Raw genomic sequence first — 18,628 nt, 5'->3', positions numbered from 1 at the left:
AACACACTGATGACACTGAACTGATCCAAAGTTGTTCTCTGATAAAACCAACAAGGAGACTTAAAGCCAGCTGTCCAATTGTCAAGAGGGTTAGTGGACTATAAGGATCATGGGACAAACCAGGCAATCAAAGTGGCATTGTTCTTGTTTTGCATTGTTTTACAAGTGAAATGGTGATTTGCAATGGTGACAAATCCTCTTAGTTTCAAAATGTTGAGCTTGAAGATTCTTTCTTGATCTTGGATGCTCATACATGCTCAGGAAGGCCATGCAATGTAGTTGAAGTGCACCATGGAGTTTTTGTCAACTGTCAAACTGGTTACAGTACAACTCTGCTCACCACCTAAATTAATATTTCCAATATGTTATTTTTCATGACCCAGGAAAGTCCAATCAACATTTGTGAACTTGAACTAATTTCTCTCAAAGCCAGAAATGAGTGTATTGTGCGCAGTAAAAAAAGAAAATGTACGCATATGCTCAGAACATTCCCCTGGGTGCTCTCAGTGTCCTTCGATAACATCTTGGCAATGTATTATCTATGGAGCAGTTCCACACTTTATATTTGATGACATCACAGATTTGATGTTTAGCACTCTGGTTTTAGGATTTGGGAGAGAGCTTTCATATTTTGGGCTGTCTAAGACTAGTCAATATGTAGCTTGATTCTGAAAATGGGCGTGGTTCCCCTATAAAAGTCCCTAGGCTACTAGAGGATCATAACTCACATATTTATGATAATTCCTTGTTCTCTAAATTACTGTTACTACAATATCACCACCAAGTTTCCAGGCTGACTATGTCCCTGTGAAAAAACGCCATTACAAGGCGGTGCGTGCGTTATTTGGCACAGCGCGCAACCACTGTGCCAGCGTCAAGGCGCACATGGTGCGTGCTGGAAGCAGACCGCTGTAGGAAGGAAGACGGACACGCCACGCATCCACATCAACGAGAAGGGTGGCGTTGTGGCATCGCCTGCAGGAATCCAGTTGTAAAGTCCACACACGGGGCAAACATGCGCTGAGGGGAAACTGGAGTTCTGTTAGTAACCAAATTATACCTTACGGCACTGAGACAGCTAAAGAAAAACGAGGAGAAGAAAGCACGCTACGGATAAGTTGTGATTTCAGAGGAAATCCGACTGGAGATGAATACCAACGATGCCAAGGAGTATCTCGCACGGCGGGAGATACCTCAACTATTTGAGGTGAGAGATGTTCTTTGTAAGGATGAGATACGTGCCGATTTGACAGTGTGATTTTTACACAAAGATTCATGTTACTTATCGATGCCTGTCAGAGTGGCGGCAAAGATCTCTTTGTGATATGCAATACATACATCTTGTTATGGCTGATGGACTTGCGAACATGCGCCTATATACTTCTTGATTAAAGTAGTAGTTTAAATGAGAAACACTAATCATTTTTACAAACTGCTTCAATGTGTTTTTTATAGTATAACACATAATCATTATTAGTTGAAATGCAAATAAACCGAATATGACGTCCTCCTTTGCATATTTGGAAATTAGTTATTAGTATGATTTTCATTTGAATACATTTAGATGCTCTCAGCTGGAGTCTTCATTATTTTAACATGGAAAATGAATATGGAAAATAAAACAACATTTAATGTCCATAATGAATTTTAGAAAGGAAAATAGAATTATTGCAGAAAAGAATATGATGACATGACAGGGAAATTAGCGATATATATTGGTGGTTGAGATGGTGTGAAAGAAAAATGAACCATTAATGAAGCATCTAAAGGATTATTATATAATACCAGGTAAAACGGGCTATTAAGTAAAATAAAGATAGCATAGACTCTCTAAGCGGCATAGACAGAAAAATAACAATATAGTGTCTATAGTATCTAGTGTATATTTTTGAGGGGGAAGCAAATTGGCTCATTTAATTAGATTCAATCCCAAGTGCAGTGCAACTAATGTATGCAAGTCACTACTTGTTTATTTACAGACAGTTCGAACTTACACTGAGCTGAAGTGACACATCATCATCACCATCATAACTGCCCTGTACATTTACTGCTACTCTTATCAAAGTGTATTCATTATCAATCAGCTAAATAAGCACATCAACTTGTTTTCAGTTGGGAGAAGCTTTGTGTTCCCATGCTGCTGGCGGTGGGAGTTGTTAGTGAGAAGGGTGGGGATGAAATAGGAAGTCCCAGAGGAAGGTTATTGTTTTAAAGCATTCAGGGTTGAGATGTCAGGTTGAGATGTCACGCAACCATACATTTGACTTGTGTTTTGGCATGGAGTTTGTTCTCACATTCATCATCAGTGATAGACATTTCTCTACCCCAATAACAGACTGGCAAATAAACACAGAACCCTCATGACCAATTCAGCTTCTGACAAAATTAGATGTTTTGTTTCCCCGGTGGAGCCAAGCCAAGGCAACCAGATATGTATTCATTAAAAGATGGGCTGCTCACCCCTGCCATGCTGTAAAAGAACAACACATCATGACAAAGATGCAGGGATGCCAGAACCAACATCTCTTCCCTCTCTCCTATTCTTCCTCTGTACCTCATTATATCCTCCTCCATTGTTTTCTCCAGAGCCTGCTGACAGGTTTGATGTACTACCGGCCTGATGACCCCATCGACTACTTGGAGGGCTGTCTGAAGAAAGCCAGGGACCTCGGAGGACCAGACAAGGTGCGGTGGGATACCTTTGTGGGCCAGGAGAAGAAGTCCCTTCCCCCTCTCAACGGCGGCCAATCACGCAGGTCCCTCTTCAGAAATGGTGAGCAGTGAATGCTAATTGTACAGTACAGTGGATCACAGTAAGAAGATCATCCGTAATAAGTTTGATATATATTTGACTTCTTTCCAAGAATGCTGGCAGCAGAACATCTTACTCTCCTACACAATCACAACTGGCTCACTGTTTGAACAGGAAAGGTTGTTGACATTTGTACCTTACCGTATGAGCTCCACTGCAGACACATTGTTAAAGCTGTTGTGCTGCTCTTGAAAACACTTGTAATAGAAGACTTTTAGAGCGTTATGACATGGACTTTTTTTTTTTTTTTTTGCAGATGCAGCGTTAAGCGCAGCTGTGTGCTTAAATACATTTGTTTGATTTAAAAAAAAAATACCAGCAGTATTAGCTGAGACACCAGAGTGCACACACACACACATAAACACACACACACACACACACACACACACACACAAACACACACACAACTGATAAAAGAGAATACACAGTATTCAACAATATGAAGTTTAGAAGCAATCACTGTGGCTGCTTTCAAGCCTGTCAAACCATCAAGTCTAAAAACAGCATCCAGAGTGCAGATCTCAGCCTGTGCTGCCTTCACTGACCTGTGGAAGCCTGTTACCATGCAGCAAAAGACAGTTGAACGTGTGTAGTTAATCATTCACATGAGTGGGGATACCGAACGGCTCTTTATTCATCAATTATTAATTCCAGCTGTGGTTTCCAGCAGGTCTAACCAATGTAGGAAGATATGTATTTTGAATTTGCAAAGCAAAGTCAACAACTACTCTTGTAGGCTGATGTCATATTTTATTGGCAGTTGTATTAGGTCTATTGTAAATTCAAACATGTACTTTTTTGTTTGATGATGGATGTGAAGCATAGAAGCAATGCACACAGGCACTGCCATGATAATAGATGTGAGTTATGCAAATAGAACAGTTACTTGTTATGTTTTTACATCTTTAAGTGTACATATGAGTGATGTGTCTATAAGTCACACAACAATGCAGACAGTAACAGATATTTCAAATAAAAGAACTTCACAGTCAAAATGTTTTGAGGGCAGACGGCTTTAAGAAATTTAGATATATCTAACTTAGATGCCTAGAGACGTTGCCAGCCGTAGTGTTTAGATGCTGGGAACGGCAGCCTAATCAGCGATAGAGATTCCTCTGTCCCGCAATTCCCCTCTCAGCTGAAAGCTGAGTCTGAAATCTGCCACGTTATTAAACGTTTGCTGGAAGGGAATGCTGTTCTCACCGCCAAAATTAATCAGATCTCGTCCTGATTGACTGCTCAACGTCTTAGAAATGTTAAAAGGGCAAAAGAAAGCCTTAGGATTCACGCAGGTTGGGCAGCATTAGTTTTAATTTGCAACCTTCTGTGTGCTTTGCTAAATTGTTTGCGTAAAATAGCTTTTCTGTTCTCCTCAAATTCAACAAAACCTTTATTTCCATCTCTGTGTTGTCATTGGTAAAAATTTCATGATTAATACAATCCTCATCCTCATGATAGAGTGTAAGGAGATATTATTTATTCTCTATGTAAATTATAGCAGTTCTGCTCCCTTGGAATAGCACGCAGTGATAATTTCCATCTTTGGTAAATGTGTTATATTCACTGCTTTCATCACCAGAGACCGCTGTATAATTACCAAACTGAATGAAGCAACGAAATCATCACAATGAGACACTTTGATCTCAAATGTACTGTGATTGTTAAAACGACATGAATTTCTTTGGTTTTTGTTCTGAAACTTGACACACAGTTTGAAATTATGTAACATCTGCACCTTTAAAATGACTGACAGCCCACTGATTGTTGGTAATTTTGATACTTAAATTTAGACTTTTAATGGTGTAGTTTAAGGCTTTTGAAAAAAAGAGTTCTCTATCAACACTTAAAAAAGCAGACACATTTCATCTGTGTGTGTGTGTGTGTGTGTGTGTGTGTGTGTGTGTGACAGTGTTGCCCGACAGTCCCAATTTTCCCTACAGACGCTATGACCGCCTCCCTCCCATCAGCCAGTTTTCTATTGAGAGTGACTCGGACCTGTCAGAGACCGCGGAACTCATCGAGGAGTATGAGGTGTTTGATCCATCCAGACCGCGACCCAAAGTCATCCTCGTCATCGGTAAAGGACCAGTGCACCACACCAAATCACAAAACTATAAATATCTGTTCACTTACAGTACATAACAGAGGAAATAGGAAACTTTGGGGCAAAAATGTCTTCTCATCCAATGTTTTAGATTGAAGCTGCTCATCTAGATTCTGACTGACTCATGTTTTCCATTAGATAAGACAGGGCGATCTTTTTATGTGTAAACATAGAAAAACACTGCGTCTATTTAATGCTTCTGATGAGAGCTTTATCTATTTATATAAACAGCTTAACAAAATACAAAGTTTATATCAGCCTTGCTGATAATCTAAAAATAAATGGCCTGGATGGGAATCTAAGAGTCAGGGATTGTGTGTACGTGTGTGTGCACACTAGTGTGTTTTTTTTCTGGTATTTTAAATGTCCTGAATGCACGTAACCCTGTGCAATCTGACCAACAGCTTAACACCTTCCACCATCAAGCACAGGAGACTGTGATGGCCGTAACTCAGTTTATTTGACTTAAAAAGGGTGAAATGAAAATGAAAAATGAAACACAATGACCTACACTACATGTTACTTACATATTAATGAGTCACAAATATTATACAATGATAATTGTAAAAACAATATAACTACATGTCACTGTAATGTGGTAGTATAGTATACATACAGATAGTAATACAGTAGCTAACAAATAAGATGAAATAAAGGAAATATGCAATGTAATGTTATACAGTGTACGTAATATAACATAGGCTACATTGTTTATCTAAATAAACTAAAATATACTTACATGTAGCACAACCCAAGATAATAGTAGCAAACTAGCTTACTGAAGCACACTGTCAGTCTAGTATGAGCCATCAATCGTCATCAAAAATGTACATATGCACATCAAACTTACTGACAATAACTAACAAAGATAAAAGAACAGTATGTCAGCATCTATTTCACTTACCGAGAATGCTACCAAAGGCATGGAACATCAAAGATTGAAGCGGATAGTATGGAGAGATGATAACACAAACTGTAAACCTGTTTGAGTTGCGACTCATTCGGATCTTTAACCCGACTTTTTAAATTAACTCATGAGTCGCGAGTCTCTAGTGTCATTTATTTGGATCAGTCAAGTCCTTCTACAATTCAATCTATAATGATAACAGCGCTACACACAAACCTCTTGCAACATTAGCTACCACTAGTCCTAGCCATCTTAGCTGCCAAAAGCTTTATAACTTACAATTTCGTAGGCAACCACAACTCCACAAGTTAACTCAAGTGACTAAGTGAGCAGAGAGACAGTCCGAGACAGGTTATAGGAACTTCCCAAGCAAATCTACATTGTCATGAGTGGATCTGTAGCAGATGAGCAAGTGAAGTTGGGGTGAAAAGCAAATCCACAACAAAAGCCATTCTTTCACTTTTAAAAGAACATGCATATAGGTATAGATGCAGCACATCTAGTGGAACACACCAAAGCGACATAACAGCAGGCGGTGCTAATCTGTATTGTCGCCCAAAAATGAAAACCGGCAGCTGATTGGACAAACACGTCACGTGGGTCTGGTTTCTCCAGAATTTCCATATATATCTATGTTGAAGTTCAAAGCCAGACTGCCTTGGTGGCTTGTTCAGGATACAATCTCATATTTTACTAAAACGTGTTTCTGAAAACATTTTAAGTGAGAAATAGTCCATGCAGTAAAATGCAGCTAAATCTGTCTTCATTTCACATCAACAAAGGTCAGTTTAAAAAACAATTTGTCCGATTTTTCATCCTGCTCCTCGTTTCCGGGTTAGCACTCCACCAATCAGATTGGTCATTTGAGTCCAACTGCCGACAGTGCATGTCAGGTCGGCCAAAATGAAGGCCGACGGCCCCTGAGGACCACTCACCGAACAGACTCGAGTCACTGACCTCGCCAGACTGTCCCACGGCTCGGGTTAGTGTGTCACAGCCCTTAATCTGATTTCTTTGAAGGGCCTGCATTAACCTGTCAAATACATTCATTAATCTTATGAATTAAGCATGGCAGCTGCACAATAAGAGTAACGACACTGGTTGAGCTGGACTGAAAAATGCTGCTATTTATAAACCCTCTTGAAAATAGTTTATTTAGGTTTTAAATAAACAAGAAAAGGACTTTGACATCTGCTAAAAGCTCTTAAAAAAACCTTCTGCTGCAGCATGTTTTTATTTTTGGTCTGTACCTGGGATGTTCACTGTCTGTCTATAGTGTGGATGATAGTTATTTGTCCTTGCAGCACAAAGCCAGTTCCTATTTAGTCTTTGTGAGCACATTGTGCTCTATTTTAAAGGAAAAACAGGATGGCAGCAGCTGTCATCTCTTTGGAGGATTTGCTGCAAACGTTTTGAGAGAGAGAGACAGATTGAGTTAGACATTTGTCGTCAGGAGGAGGCTTGGTCGAACATTACAAACTACTAATTTGTAGAAAATTCAATTTTTTAAATACGTATAAGAGTATCTCTCTGATCCTCCCACCCCTTCTTTCTACTACAAAACTTTATCTTTTCTAATATACAATGTGACAAGGATATTTAGTTAAATCTGTGGGCTTTTTCATGTGACATAAGAAGAAAAATGATGATGGCTGCATTACATTTATGTCTTCCAGTTTGAGGGAACTGGTATTACACGCGGCTCACAATGCATACTTTGCCTCCTCGTCTCGTTATCCTCCTCCGCTCGCATCTCTTGTGGGAGGGGCTAAGATGCGAGGAGAGGAGTCGAGGTGAGGAAAGAAATCGAGGATGTACAAACTAAGAAATAAGAAGAGGAGGTTAACTGAACTGGGTCATTGTTACCGTTATTAGTTGCACCTGTGCTTTTCTTGCTATGAAAGCCCCAACTCTAAGATTAACCCAGACACTGAATACTTGTAAGATTTCTTTTACACAATGAACTAACATCACTTGGGATTCAGTTTAAGGACAAATACAGTAACTCCAAAACTTGACTGTCTAAATTAAATCTGACCAAATAATGAATAAGTTATCATTGATTTGTTTACTGATGTGATTACACTTTGATTGTTTTACACTTAGGTGCACACTCTTCTCCTCTTCCCTAATAAAATCACAAAACACATTGATGGAATAATTTACCCACACAGCTTTGTTCTCAGACTAATTTCCCTTTGTTCTGTCCTGGCTTTTTCATACGGGAGAAATGTTTGTGTGGTTGGCTTTTATGAGGTAACAGTAGCATTTCTGAAATCCTGGAATGAAACGCAGTAAAAGCAGCATTCAGGTTGTCAGATGGCTTTTACAGGCCTTTCACAATTGACAGCTCGAATAGTATTTCTATCTTGCACCATTTAAACATGATTTCTAACAACTGGATTCTCTAAGGGCAATTTAATTCCAAAATATCAACTCTATATGGTTTTGACTTACACATTACAGTTTAGGAGGACTTGAGAACTGATCATTTTATCATAAGGGCAAACCTGACAAATATTCATAACGATGTGAACTAAACTATCCAGCATCAAGCTAAGAGCTGTCTTCTCCTGTTGTCGCTCCTCAGCACATTCTTTTTCCTCTTGAAATGGAGAGATAAAACAACAAGAGGATTTGGTAGCAAATGTAGGAGGTTCACACATACCTGTTTCTCTCATCATCACCCTCATATGCCCTTGTCCCCCACAATAAGCAGTAACACACAGCTGCAAAGTTGCAAACATGCAGAGCCATGCACACACACACAAAGTCTCACATAGTCTGGGTTCCTCTCACCAATACATATGCGCCTACGCAAACACACCCACACACACAATGTTTCACACGCACACAGACACATTTCACACACACAACAATTTCTCTCCCAAAACATCAACAGCTCTCCCTTTGTGCTATAGGTGGCCCTGGCAGCGGCAAAGGAACACAGAGCCTGAAGATTGCTGAGCGCTACGGCTTCCAGTACGTGTCTGTAGGCGAGCTGCTGAGAAAGAAGATGATCCACAATGCCACCAGCAACAGAAAGTGGAGCCTGATCGCTAAAATCATCACCAACGGAGAGCTGGCACCACAGGTAGCAGAGAAACAGAGGAGGAGAGGGTGGGAGATTGTTAGTGTGTGTGTGTGTGTGTGTGTGTGTGTGTTGTGTGTGTGTGTGTGTGTGTGTGTGTGTGTGTGTGTGTGTGTGGTGTGTGTGTGTGTGTGTGTGAGTGAGTGTGTGTGTGGTGTGTGTGTGTGTGTGTGTGTGTGTGTGTGTCCAGTCGTTCGCAGGTCATTATCACAGCGTGATGTAAGAAGGGACTAATTAGCAGCATCCATATCACAAGCGTGCTGCAGAGTGGGATGCTTATCTGTCTTATTAGCAACCTTGTTTGCGAGATAATGACTCTGCCAGGGACGAAAATGGGCACAGACCCCATGCGGTTGTTTGTGCTGCATTTATTCAAACACTGTTAACCAACATGATGTCTTTACACTTCCCAGTTCAAGGTGTGTATTAAATTAAGATTAAAACAAATCAAATATACAAATTGTACGTTTTCCAGGACAGAGGGACAACCAAACCATTAACTATAAATAACCATAAAAGTTTTTTCTATTTATGTTTAAGCCTATTACAGTAACAAACAATCACATACTGTATACTATTTTACTTTCTAAGAAAACCATCTGTTTTTTATAAATTATTTCCTTTAATCTAGACACCCATTAGTTTTAAGTCATTTATAGATAAGAAAGAAGCCTGCAGAAAGACTTGATTGTAAAGACAGTTTAATTGCCTTTATGTATTTATTTATTTTTGATGGACAAAGAAAGAGTATCATGGTGATGCAGTTGGATTTAAGACCCATAATATATATATATATATATATATATATAATATATATATATATATATATATATATATATATAAGGGATTTTGGTTGTCTGTTTGATTGACAGAATGAAAACACCTGAGAGAGCGGCCTTTATTGTCAACATGGGCACCATGATGCATTTGGTGATGCAGCGAGGTGTATAAGGCTGGAACACAGACACCAAGCACACGCCTGCTTTGTGTTTAGCTTGCGTCCCCTCATGAATTACCTCAATAACTGCCCACATCATCATTTATCATCCCTTCCTTGCCTGTTTAGCACAACACCGCATCTCCCATCACCAGACGTCAGTCCAGGAACCTGTGAGATAAACAGCAAAGTAGGCCAAGCTGCAGACATATTATATGTGATTAAGCGAATTCTGTGGCTGTAGAGCATTTCATTTCCTGCAATGATTAGTAAAACAAAGTAGAATTTGGTTTCTTAATGATTCTGTTTGTAATGATGAGAGGAAGAGGCAAGATACCCTTGGGTATATGAGAAGACTCATTACTCAGAAGCTCCTAACAAAAGCCTGGATGACAGTGTTGCTTGTGTACATGCATGTAACATGTTTGATGATGGGTTTTACAGATTCATAGCTTGTTTTTAGTGGTGTCAGAAGTTATAGATTGTATTCTCCCCTTTTGTACCATATTATCCAAATAGCTTTATCGATTATCAATTTAAAACAAATTGACAGTTTATACTAGGTTCATGCAAGAAACCTTGGTGTTTAATTGGAGAGTCATGTTTTTAAGAGCAAATTAAAATAAATAGTTTGACATTGTCTGAGAGTGGTATCGATCTCATGTAATTCTCAGGCAAGGAAGCAAATAAGCATTTTTCCCAAATGTATCAAAATATTTATTTAATGACATATTTCTTTGATTTAGACATTTCTCTCTGTAAGTAGGCTAGAAAAAATCCATGCATTTCTCCTCAAGGACTGTAACTGTGCTCAGCTGTGCCGATTCTTCAGTGCTGCAAACTTGAAGTTCTTGCTGTTTGACTGTACATCACTGCAAGGTCAAATCACTCAGTATTTATTTGACCTTTTGTTCCCTCAGAATTCCCACAGGCCTCCACATTAGAGGATCTTGGTTGTTTGACAGTCTGGTCTAAAATTAAAACTAATTGCACTTTACATCATCTACATCATTAGACTGTAGACATTTGTTTGACGATGGTTCAGCAGGATCCAGTGTGTTGTAAAAAGTCAGCTAAAATACCCATTTATACTGTGTGTGTGACTGAGATGTTGCATTTGATAGCATTTTGTCTTTTTATTGTTTTTGTTTTGTTTTTCTTTGATAAAAAAGATTTGTACCACTTCCATTCTAGACAAGTGTATTATGTTAAGCTATGTTATGTTATGTTATGTTAATTAACTGTCAAAGTAGCAGTTAGTGTATAACTGATCTAGTCTATACCAATTTTTCTTTTGAATTATTACATATTATTTTGTTTTCCAAGAGGATATCTCACCACCACTAGCAATACGTTTAATTTTTTGTAACTGTTAGTAGCTCTTCCATTTCCTTTGTACATTGGATAAACAGCAAATTAAAAACAAAAGGTGGATTGGTTAATTTTCTGGTGTGACTACACACACAACTAAAAACCTTTCTTGGCCTGAGAAACAGCAGTTCTTAAAAGAGACTTATCTTTCCACTTCCCTGCCCCTAATACACAGTTTTTTTTCAGCAGATGGAGCTCAGTTGTCATAGAAATTAAGATATGCAACTTATCATTATTCCAAGCACCTCTAGAATCCATCTGTTTTTGCCAAAAGAATTGTTTTTCAAAGATGTACTTACTTGTTTTGTTTACGATCTTTTTCTCTGGGATGTTACCACCATCTGCGATTGGTGTTATTTTTTTAACACAAAATGGAAGAGAAAAAAAAAATTATTACATAATTTGTTACATTTGTTAGACTGCACCTTTGTGATGATGCAAAATGATGATAATTCATGAATGTCTAATGTACTGTTCATACCGAGTTTATCATATAGGAACAAGTGAATGAACAATTTTGGATGCAGCTTTGGTGATGATCAGCCTCAGCTGCTGTATGTTTGCTGGTGTAAAGCTGTAAATAGAACATCTCTTTTGGAGTCAGATATGACTGTGAGTGCTCAGACATCAGGCCATGCAGTGGATAAGAAGGCTTTTCTTAGATTAGCTTTTCACATTTTATCTTACACGCATACATTCATTTGTTCGATGGAATCTAGATTAGGTTTAATTTCTGCAAGCCACTGCCTTTATTCTGTGGTTGGAGGGAAATTTAACGTCTGTGTTACACCGCGTTGGCTACAGATGTTTTTTTTAGATTTGAGCGGTGCTCATGTATCTCTGCCATATCACACGATACATTCAGCTCGGGGAAATACATCTACACATGTTGACCAGTGACCACTACTCTGGCTAATGATGACAGTTGTTCTGCTGCATTCAGTAAACAATATTAAAGTATAATTGGCTAAATAGATTTATTATATTGTGGATTTCTCTAATGTGCTCTCATTAGTTCTTTCATTCACCTTAATAGTCATAAGACTCAATCAGCAGCTCATCTATTTTCAAGGGGTTTTAACTATCCTACCACCTTGAGGAATCTGGGAATTGCAACAACATTAACCAAACTAGAATCTTCTCCATCATGCTTCAAGCTAATTATGTTTAAGAATTGAAACATTTTTGCTTTATAATTTATAGCTGAAATGTCCTGTGAAACCAGTCGCTCTGTTATAGAACTGCCCATATTGTTAAACATTTAAAATGTGATAAAGTGAAGTAAAATGTGAGTTCAGAAAGCATCTGGCTAATTGTTGAGCTATTTGTAATAATAAAAAATCCAATTAACTCTCTGCTTATATGGTAATTGTCTTATTGATCTTTTGACAATTACACGTAATTATGAATCCTGTTTATTTCTCTGTTTTTCAGGAGACAACAATAACTGAGATCAAGCAGAAGATCATGAAGATCCCAGACGCTAATGGTATTGTCATAGATGGGTTCCCTCGAGACGTCGGACAGGCCTTGTCCTTTGAAGACCAGGTGAGTTCAGTTAATCAAGTATGTTTGATTATTTCTTCAGGCCAAGAAAACAACTCCTGTTGACCCAAATGTGAAAGCACCATAAATAGAGGCTAAGGAAAGGCCGAGTGACGTGAAAAAAGTGCATCATTATTTTGTAATTATAGCACTTCGAATCAAAATTGAAGAACCTAGAGATCCCTAATTCTCCTTCTGTATATACATAACATTAAACTACTATTTATCTCCCTAATGACTAAACTACAGATGTTTCAACCTGTGATCAACTGGAACACATGATGTCTTTCTTTTGACGTCCACACAAGTTCCAAAGTCCAACACATACAATGAGCCATTTAGGTAGCACATGCTAAAAGTCAAATATGTAAATGAATTGGTCACGCACCACACACTGGTCCTGTTATCCCTCAGGTCTTATCTCCCATAGTGTGGGAGATCTATGCAACAGAATCAACAGTTGCGACAGTAGCGATTGCAACACAGGTTGCTCCGTGGTTTGAGTCACACCGCCAGAGTTTGATGTATTTGATATCAAATACTCCACGGCACCTCAGGGTCACTGTCAGGACATTTAGACTCTTTGACAAGTTGTCAATATTGAATCTCTTTGATAAGTTTATCTGAAAGGTTTTGGCGACAAATGGGTGATGTGCAACCATACTTTTAAATTTAACCTAATTACAACAATTTTAAAGTGATATTTTTTACTTTAAATTAGAACCTGGAGAACACCCTCAAGGACCTCCGGGGTGTCCTGGACATCATAGAGAATAGTGCCATTCCATAATGATCAAATATGCCTGAACTAAAAGTGTTTTTATTATAACAAATATAACTTACTGTAGATGAAGTTTTAGTTCAGTTCTAAATCAGCAAATTAAATTTCCACATATGGATCCTTGAAGCAAAACCTACAGAGTGTCCTTTTTTTTAAGATACTGACTGATGGAGTTTGGTTGATGTTGCAGTCTCTCATTAATAATTGACTGTATGCCATGTTATGGACTAGATTTTACATTTGTTTCTGAAATAGGAGCTATGAACCAGTCAGTGTGCTTGAAACATGAGTTCACAGTTTTTTGTGTTGTCAAGCTTTTGCTCTACTAGAGTGTCCTTGAACAAGTCTTGAACTGTCTGGCAGCTGTCATTCTGGATGTGGGGCCAGTTTTTCAAAACATTTAATCTGGATCAAAATGATCTGGATTTAGAAGTCCCATTTTTTACTATTTAGGATCAGGTAATCCGTCTTACTTTTATGCCGGTTTTTCAAAGCAACATTGAACTGGATCACCCTGATCCAGATACACAGTTTTCAAGATTACCACATCCGGATTACCAGTGCTCTAAATGGGACAACATATCACAATGTGGGCTACCAGCTAAAGAACAGCTAGAAGAGCCAACATGGGGTCACTGTAAGTGTTTCTTATTTTGAGACAAAACACAAAAACAACATAAACATCCACTTCCATTCATAATTTCTTTTATGACCCCTCATCTGAGTCACAACAAATAAAACACAATATATATTAACAAATACATTGTGGACCAGAAATGATTTTTGACAGGTTCATCTCTGATGATTGTTTCTTTGAAATGAATATACGGTGATGAGTGACAGAAAAATCGAATAAATTATTTTTGAATGTTATTGAAATTTGTTTGGGGGATTTTCATGCGGACAAGATCATTTTTATTTTTTATTTTATTTTTACTTAACTATACTGAATACCTAAATTGGTAGCCTATGTCTATTTTATCTACTTTATCACTGCTACAACGGTTACACAAGTCAAGTGCAAATAATAAATAAAAGGGTATACACTAAATGATACAAATTATTTGACCAAGTTTCAAGTTTTACTACATTTTCTTCCTGGAATCCACCTTGAAATCCTACCCCCTGTTGAGATCAGGATAATCCTGTTTTTTATTGGATCAAAGTTATCCAAATCCTACTGAAAAGTTTTGAACAACACAAAGATTAAAACTAGGATTGGATTCCGGGATATAATCTGATTTCAGATTCCATCTTTTCCTTTTGAACAACCCATTTTCAAGATTTTATCCAATCTGATAAACCAAAATCTGATCATTTTACCTTTGAAAAACTGGCCCCTGAGGATAAATAAAGCAACTGCAAGTTTTGTAGGACATGAAAAGAGAGTTTGTTTTCTATGAAGAGTCCCGCCATGTAAATTACCAAAGAATGGACAATAAATGACAAAAGACTGTTGTACACCTGTTATTCTTACAACAGAAGCTATGATTTGTAGTGTACAGCAATGTTTCTGTCTAAATTGGAGCGCCCTAATGGATGTTTATCCTTTACAGTTGAGTGACCAATGGTGTGACACAATGGTTGATTGCTGTTAAAAGGATTGATTCTCTTTCTCACATTTAAAATCCCTTAACATTTATCAACTTTTAAATGAGCACTAAATGACTTTGAGAGTGGTTGGGGAATAGGTTGGGGTCTATCTGGGTCAACACGAGTAAAGCTTGGCTTCATAATCTGATCATGTCAGATGCATTACAGAGAATGACAGATAACATCAGAGTCTTGAGTCCCATTTAGACAAGATTCATATTTCAGGAGGACTATGTCCCTCTCACTCACACTGCCCTTCTCTTTATAAATCCTTGGCCTTTCCCCTGTCCTGTGCACAATCATGGATGGAATAATGTTGTGTGGCTTGGTTTGAGCCACTTTGTTTGTTTTCCATTTACAGAGTCAGGGCTGCGTATGAACACTGGATTTGTTTTTCAGAGTACACACAGAACAGACAGCGAGTGTGAGGAGATGTTCGCTGAATTTGATAACAACAGCAAAAAAAAGTGTATTGGATTAGTTACAAAAGGGTGGTATGTAATTCATTAGGATGTTTGGAAGAAAAGCAAGTGGCCATTGTTATATTATTTAGTTTGCTTAATATTACTGATTAATGTGATTGGAACTCTGGGGGTTGTCTTCATAGTCCAGTCCCTTCAGGATTTCTTTCTGTGTAATTATTGCTCCCCCAAACTTACTTAGTAGTTCTCACAAAATTTCCTGAAATTGGTGTTGTTTTTGCAATAAATTGCTGAACTAAGATGTGAAAAATTAGGTTTTAAGAAAATATACGTTTCAGAAAAAGTAAAACGAGTTTAGAAATTTAGGAAAGACCTGTTTCTGGGCTGTTCTGTCTAGCATGTGCAGTTAACTAGGGAGAATTCAGTCTGTAAGGTGACCATAGGGCTTTCATCCTCGCTGTGAAGCACAGCTCCATGAATTAAATGCTTAGTTTTAAACAAAGAAGATATTAGATACAGTGGGGTTTGAAAGTTTGGGCACCCCAGTTAAAAAGTTGTATTAATGTGCATAAAGAAGCCAAGAAAAGATGGATCAATCTCCAAAATGCATCAAAGGACAGATTAGACATTCGTATAATGTGCCACAAAAAAGTTAGATTTTATTTCCATCATTTACACTTTCAAAATAAAAGAAAACAAAAAAATGGCATCTGCAAATGTTTGGCCCCCTGCAGAGTTAATATCTTGTAGAGTTGAGGTCAGAAAATTGTGAAGGCCACGGCAAAACCTTCAGTTTACGCCTCTTGATGTAATCCACCGTGGATTTTGAGGTGTTTTTAGGATCATTATCCATTTGTAGAAGCCATCCTCTCTTTAACTTCAGCTTTTTCACAGATGGCAGTTGACAGATGGTCAGTGTCTAAAATTTGCTGAAATTTCCTTGAATCCATTTTTCCTTCTACTCGTGAAATGTTCCCTGTGCCACTGCCTGCAATACAACCCCAAAGCATGATTTCTCACAATCCTGCGAGCTGTTCTGTCTGAAATTTTCTTGGTCTTCCAGCTCTTGCTTTAACTTCCACTGTTCCTGATGACTGCCATTTCTTAATGACAATCCAAACAGAAGATATTGGCATCTGAAAACCCTTTGCTATCTTCTTATAGCCTTCTCCTGCTTTGTGAGCGTCAACTGTTTTCAGTTTCAGTTTTCTAGACAACTGCTTAGAAGAAGCCATGGTGCTGATTGTTGGGGCAAGGTCAGATGAGGCTGGGCATTTAAAACCTTAAGATTGACATCACCTGGTCTTTCCAGGCGATGAGTGAGAACAATCCATGACGCTGTCAGGTCTCATCTTTCCAAAGGGGGCGGTGCATGCTATAAACTCTCCAAGGTGGCCAAACTTTTCCAGACACCATTTTTTTGTTTTCTGTTATTTTGAAAGTGTAAATGATGGAAATAAAATCTAACTTTTTGTGACATAAAACAAATGTCTAATCTGTCATTTGATGCCTTTTGGAGATTTTTCCATCTTTTCTTGGCTTCTTTATACACATTTATACACATTTTTACCTGTGGTGCCCAAACTTTCGAACCTCACTGTATAGGCGGCAAGACAAGTGTTGCCTGAGAAAATAGATTCTGGAGAAACATACCCTTTTTAAAACTTTTGCTTGTAAAAGTTGGTCTGATTTTAATCATTATTTTATATTATTACAAAAGTCAACAGATTGGTTGAATTTCCATTGATTCTTGCAACACACAATTCCTGAGGGACTAGCTAAAATAAGCTAAGCCAAGATAAGCTCTGATAAGATAAGATACAATAAGATACAATAAGAGAAGATAAGCTTAGATAAGCTAAAATAAGCTAAGATAAGCTAAGATAAGACAGAACCAAATTGTTGTGCAGCAGTTGTAGTACAAACGAGGAAAGCAAATAAATTGCAAATTTGCAAATATATTGCAAGTATAAAGAGTGCAGATCCATATATTGCAAATATAAAGAGTGTAAACCCATCTATGTGTTTGTTTCTCTGACACAATCCATTGAACAACATGTGTTTTTGTCACTTAAGGAAGCATTGTAATAGAGCAAATACCAAACAGTTTACAAACTGCGGCTCTGAATGGTGATTAAATGTGTTTGTGGGATCCTGCAGGGAAAACCAGATGGGGCTCTCCTGGAGGTACATTTAGTGAAAGTCGCATATCGCTTTATCTCGTCATTTTTCCAGTTAACACATGTGATTGGCTTGTAGGCAGGCATAGGCAATTAACTTGATGCTCCAGTCAGTTATGTTATCAAACAATGCAAAAAGGCAATCTCTGTCAGTTAAACAGTATTGTTTTTCTTATTTCACACCCAATTATGTATGCACACATTCAATTACATATGTTGTTAAAAACAAACATGCACACAAGTATAGACAAGCTCGCACAACATCATATAGATCTATAAATTAATATATATAAGTGCATGCACGCACATATGTAAAGTCACACAAACATATTTACACACATGGAATCACATAAATATCTAAATGCACAGAGGGAAACACATTTTAATCACATACTACTGTACACAGACATATGTAGAAAAATAAGACACATACACCTAAATATAAAACAGGGTTAGGAATAGGAATAGAGTAAAAGTTGTATTGGTGCATCTCTACAGAAGATCATTCATGCACACATAATACATAAACATAACATGCACACTGTAGCCAGTGAGATTCAACATGAACATGCTTTTTAATTTGCTTTGGGAATATCTATTCAGTGGTTGGAGTTAAGGTTTTAATTGACTTTTAAAAAATTGTGTGAATTAATCAATTAGGATGAGTCCTATTTTAGGTAGAGGTGTGCAGTAAAAACATACAAGACACATAAATACATACAAGTTCTAAAGATAGTCCAACTGGAACACAACTGTAACAGTACGAGGACTAATAAATACAAGTAAAAGTTGCTTGGATAGCAGCTCCAAAGTAACCTACTGTACATAGGGTAGGAAAAGTACATCTCCACCTACATTGATTTGATGGAGACTAGCATTAACATG

The 18,628-nt window shown here is 37.8% G+C and overlaps 1 protein-coding gene across 1 annotated transcript in view; it reads left to right on the top strand.

Moving 5' to 3' along the window:
* Positions 1 to 785: 785 nt before the first annotated feature.
* ak5 (adenylate kinase 5) overlaps positions 786 to 18,628 on the top strand; it is a 73,639-nt gene continuing 55,796 nt past the window's right edge. Inside the window, exons 1-5 of the mRNA XM_032531377.1 lie at positions 786 to 1,207; positions 2,587 to 2,773; positions 4,722 to 4,889; positions 8,745 to 8,917; positions 12,657 to 12,770. Of these exons, the coding sequence (XP_032387268.1) occupies positions 1,148 to 1,207; positions 2,587 to 2,773; positions 4,722 to 4,889; positions 8,745 to 8,917; positions 12,657 to 12,770 (702 nt within the window). The 5' untranslated portion in view covers positions 786 to 1,147. The remainder of the gene's footprint in view (positions 1,208 to 2,586; positions 2,774 to 4,721; positions 4,890 to 8,744; positions 8,918 to 12,656; positions 12,771 to 18,628) is intronic.

The sequence above is a fragment of the Etheostoma spectabile genome, chromosome 12, assembly GCF_008692095.1.
Source record: "Etheostoma spectabile isolate EspeVRDwgs_2016 chromosome 12, UIUC_Espe_1.0, whole genome shotgun sequence".
NCBI classification, from domain to species: domain Eukaryota; kingdom Metazoa; phylum Chordata; class Actinopteri; order Perciformes; family Percidae; genus Etheostoma; species Etheostoma spectabile.
This window is presented reverse-complemented; position numbering and strand designations above follow the sequence as displayed.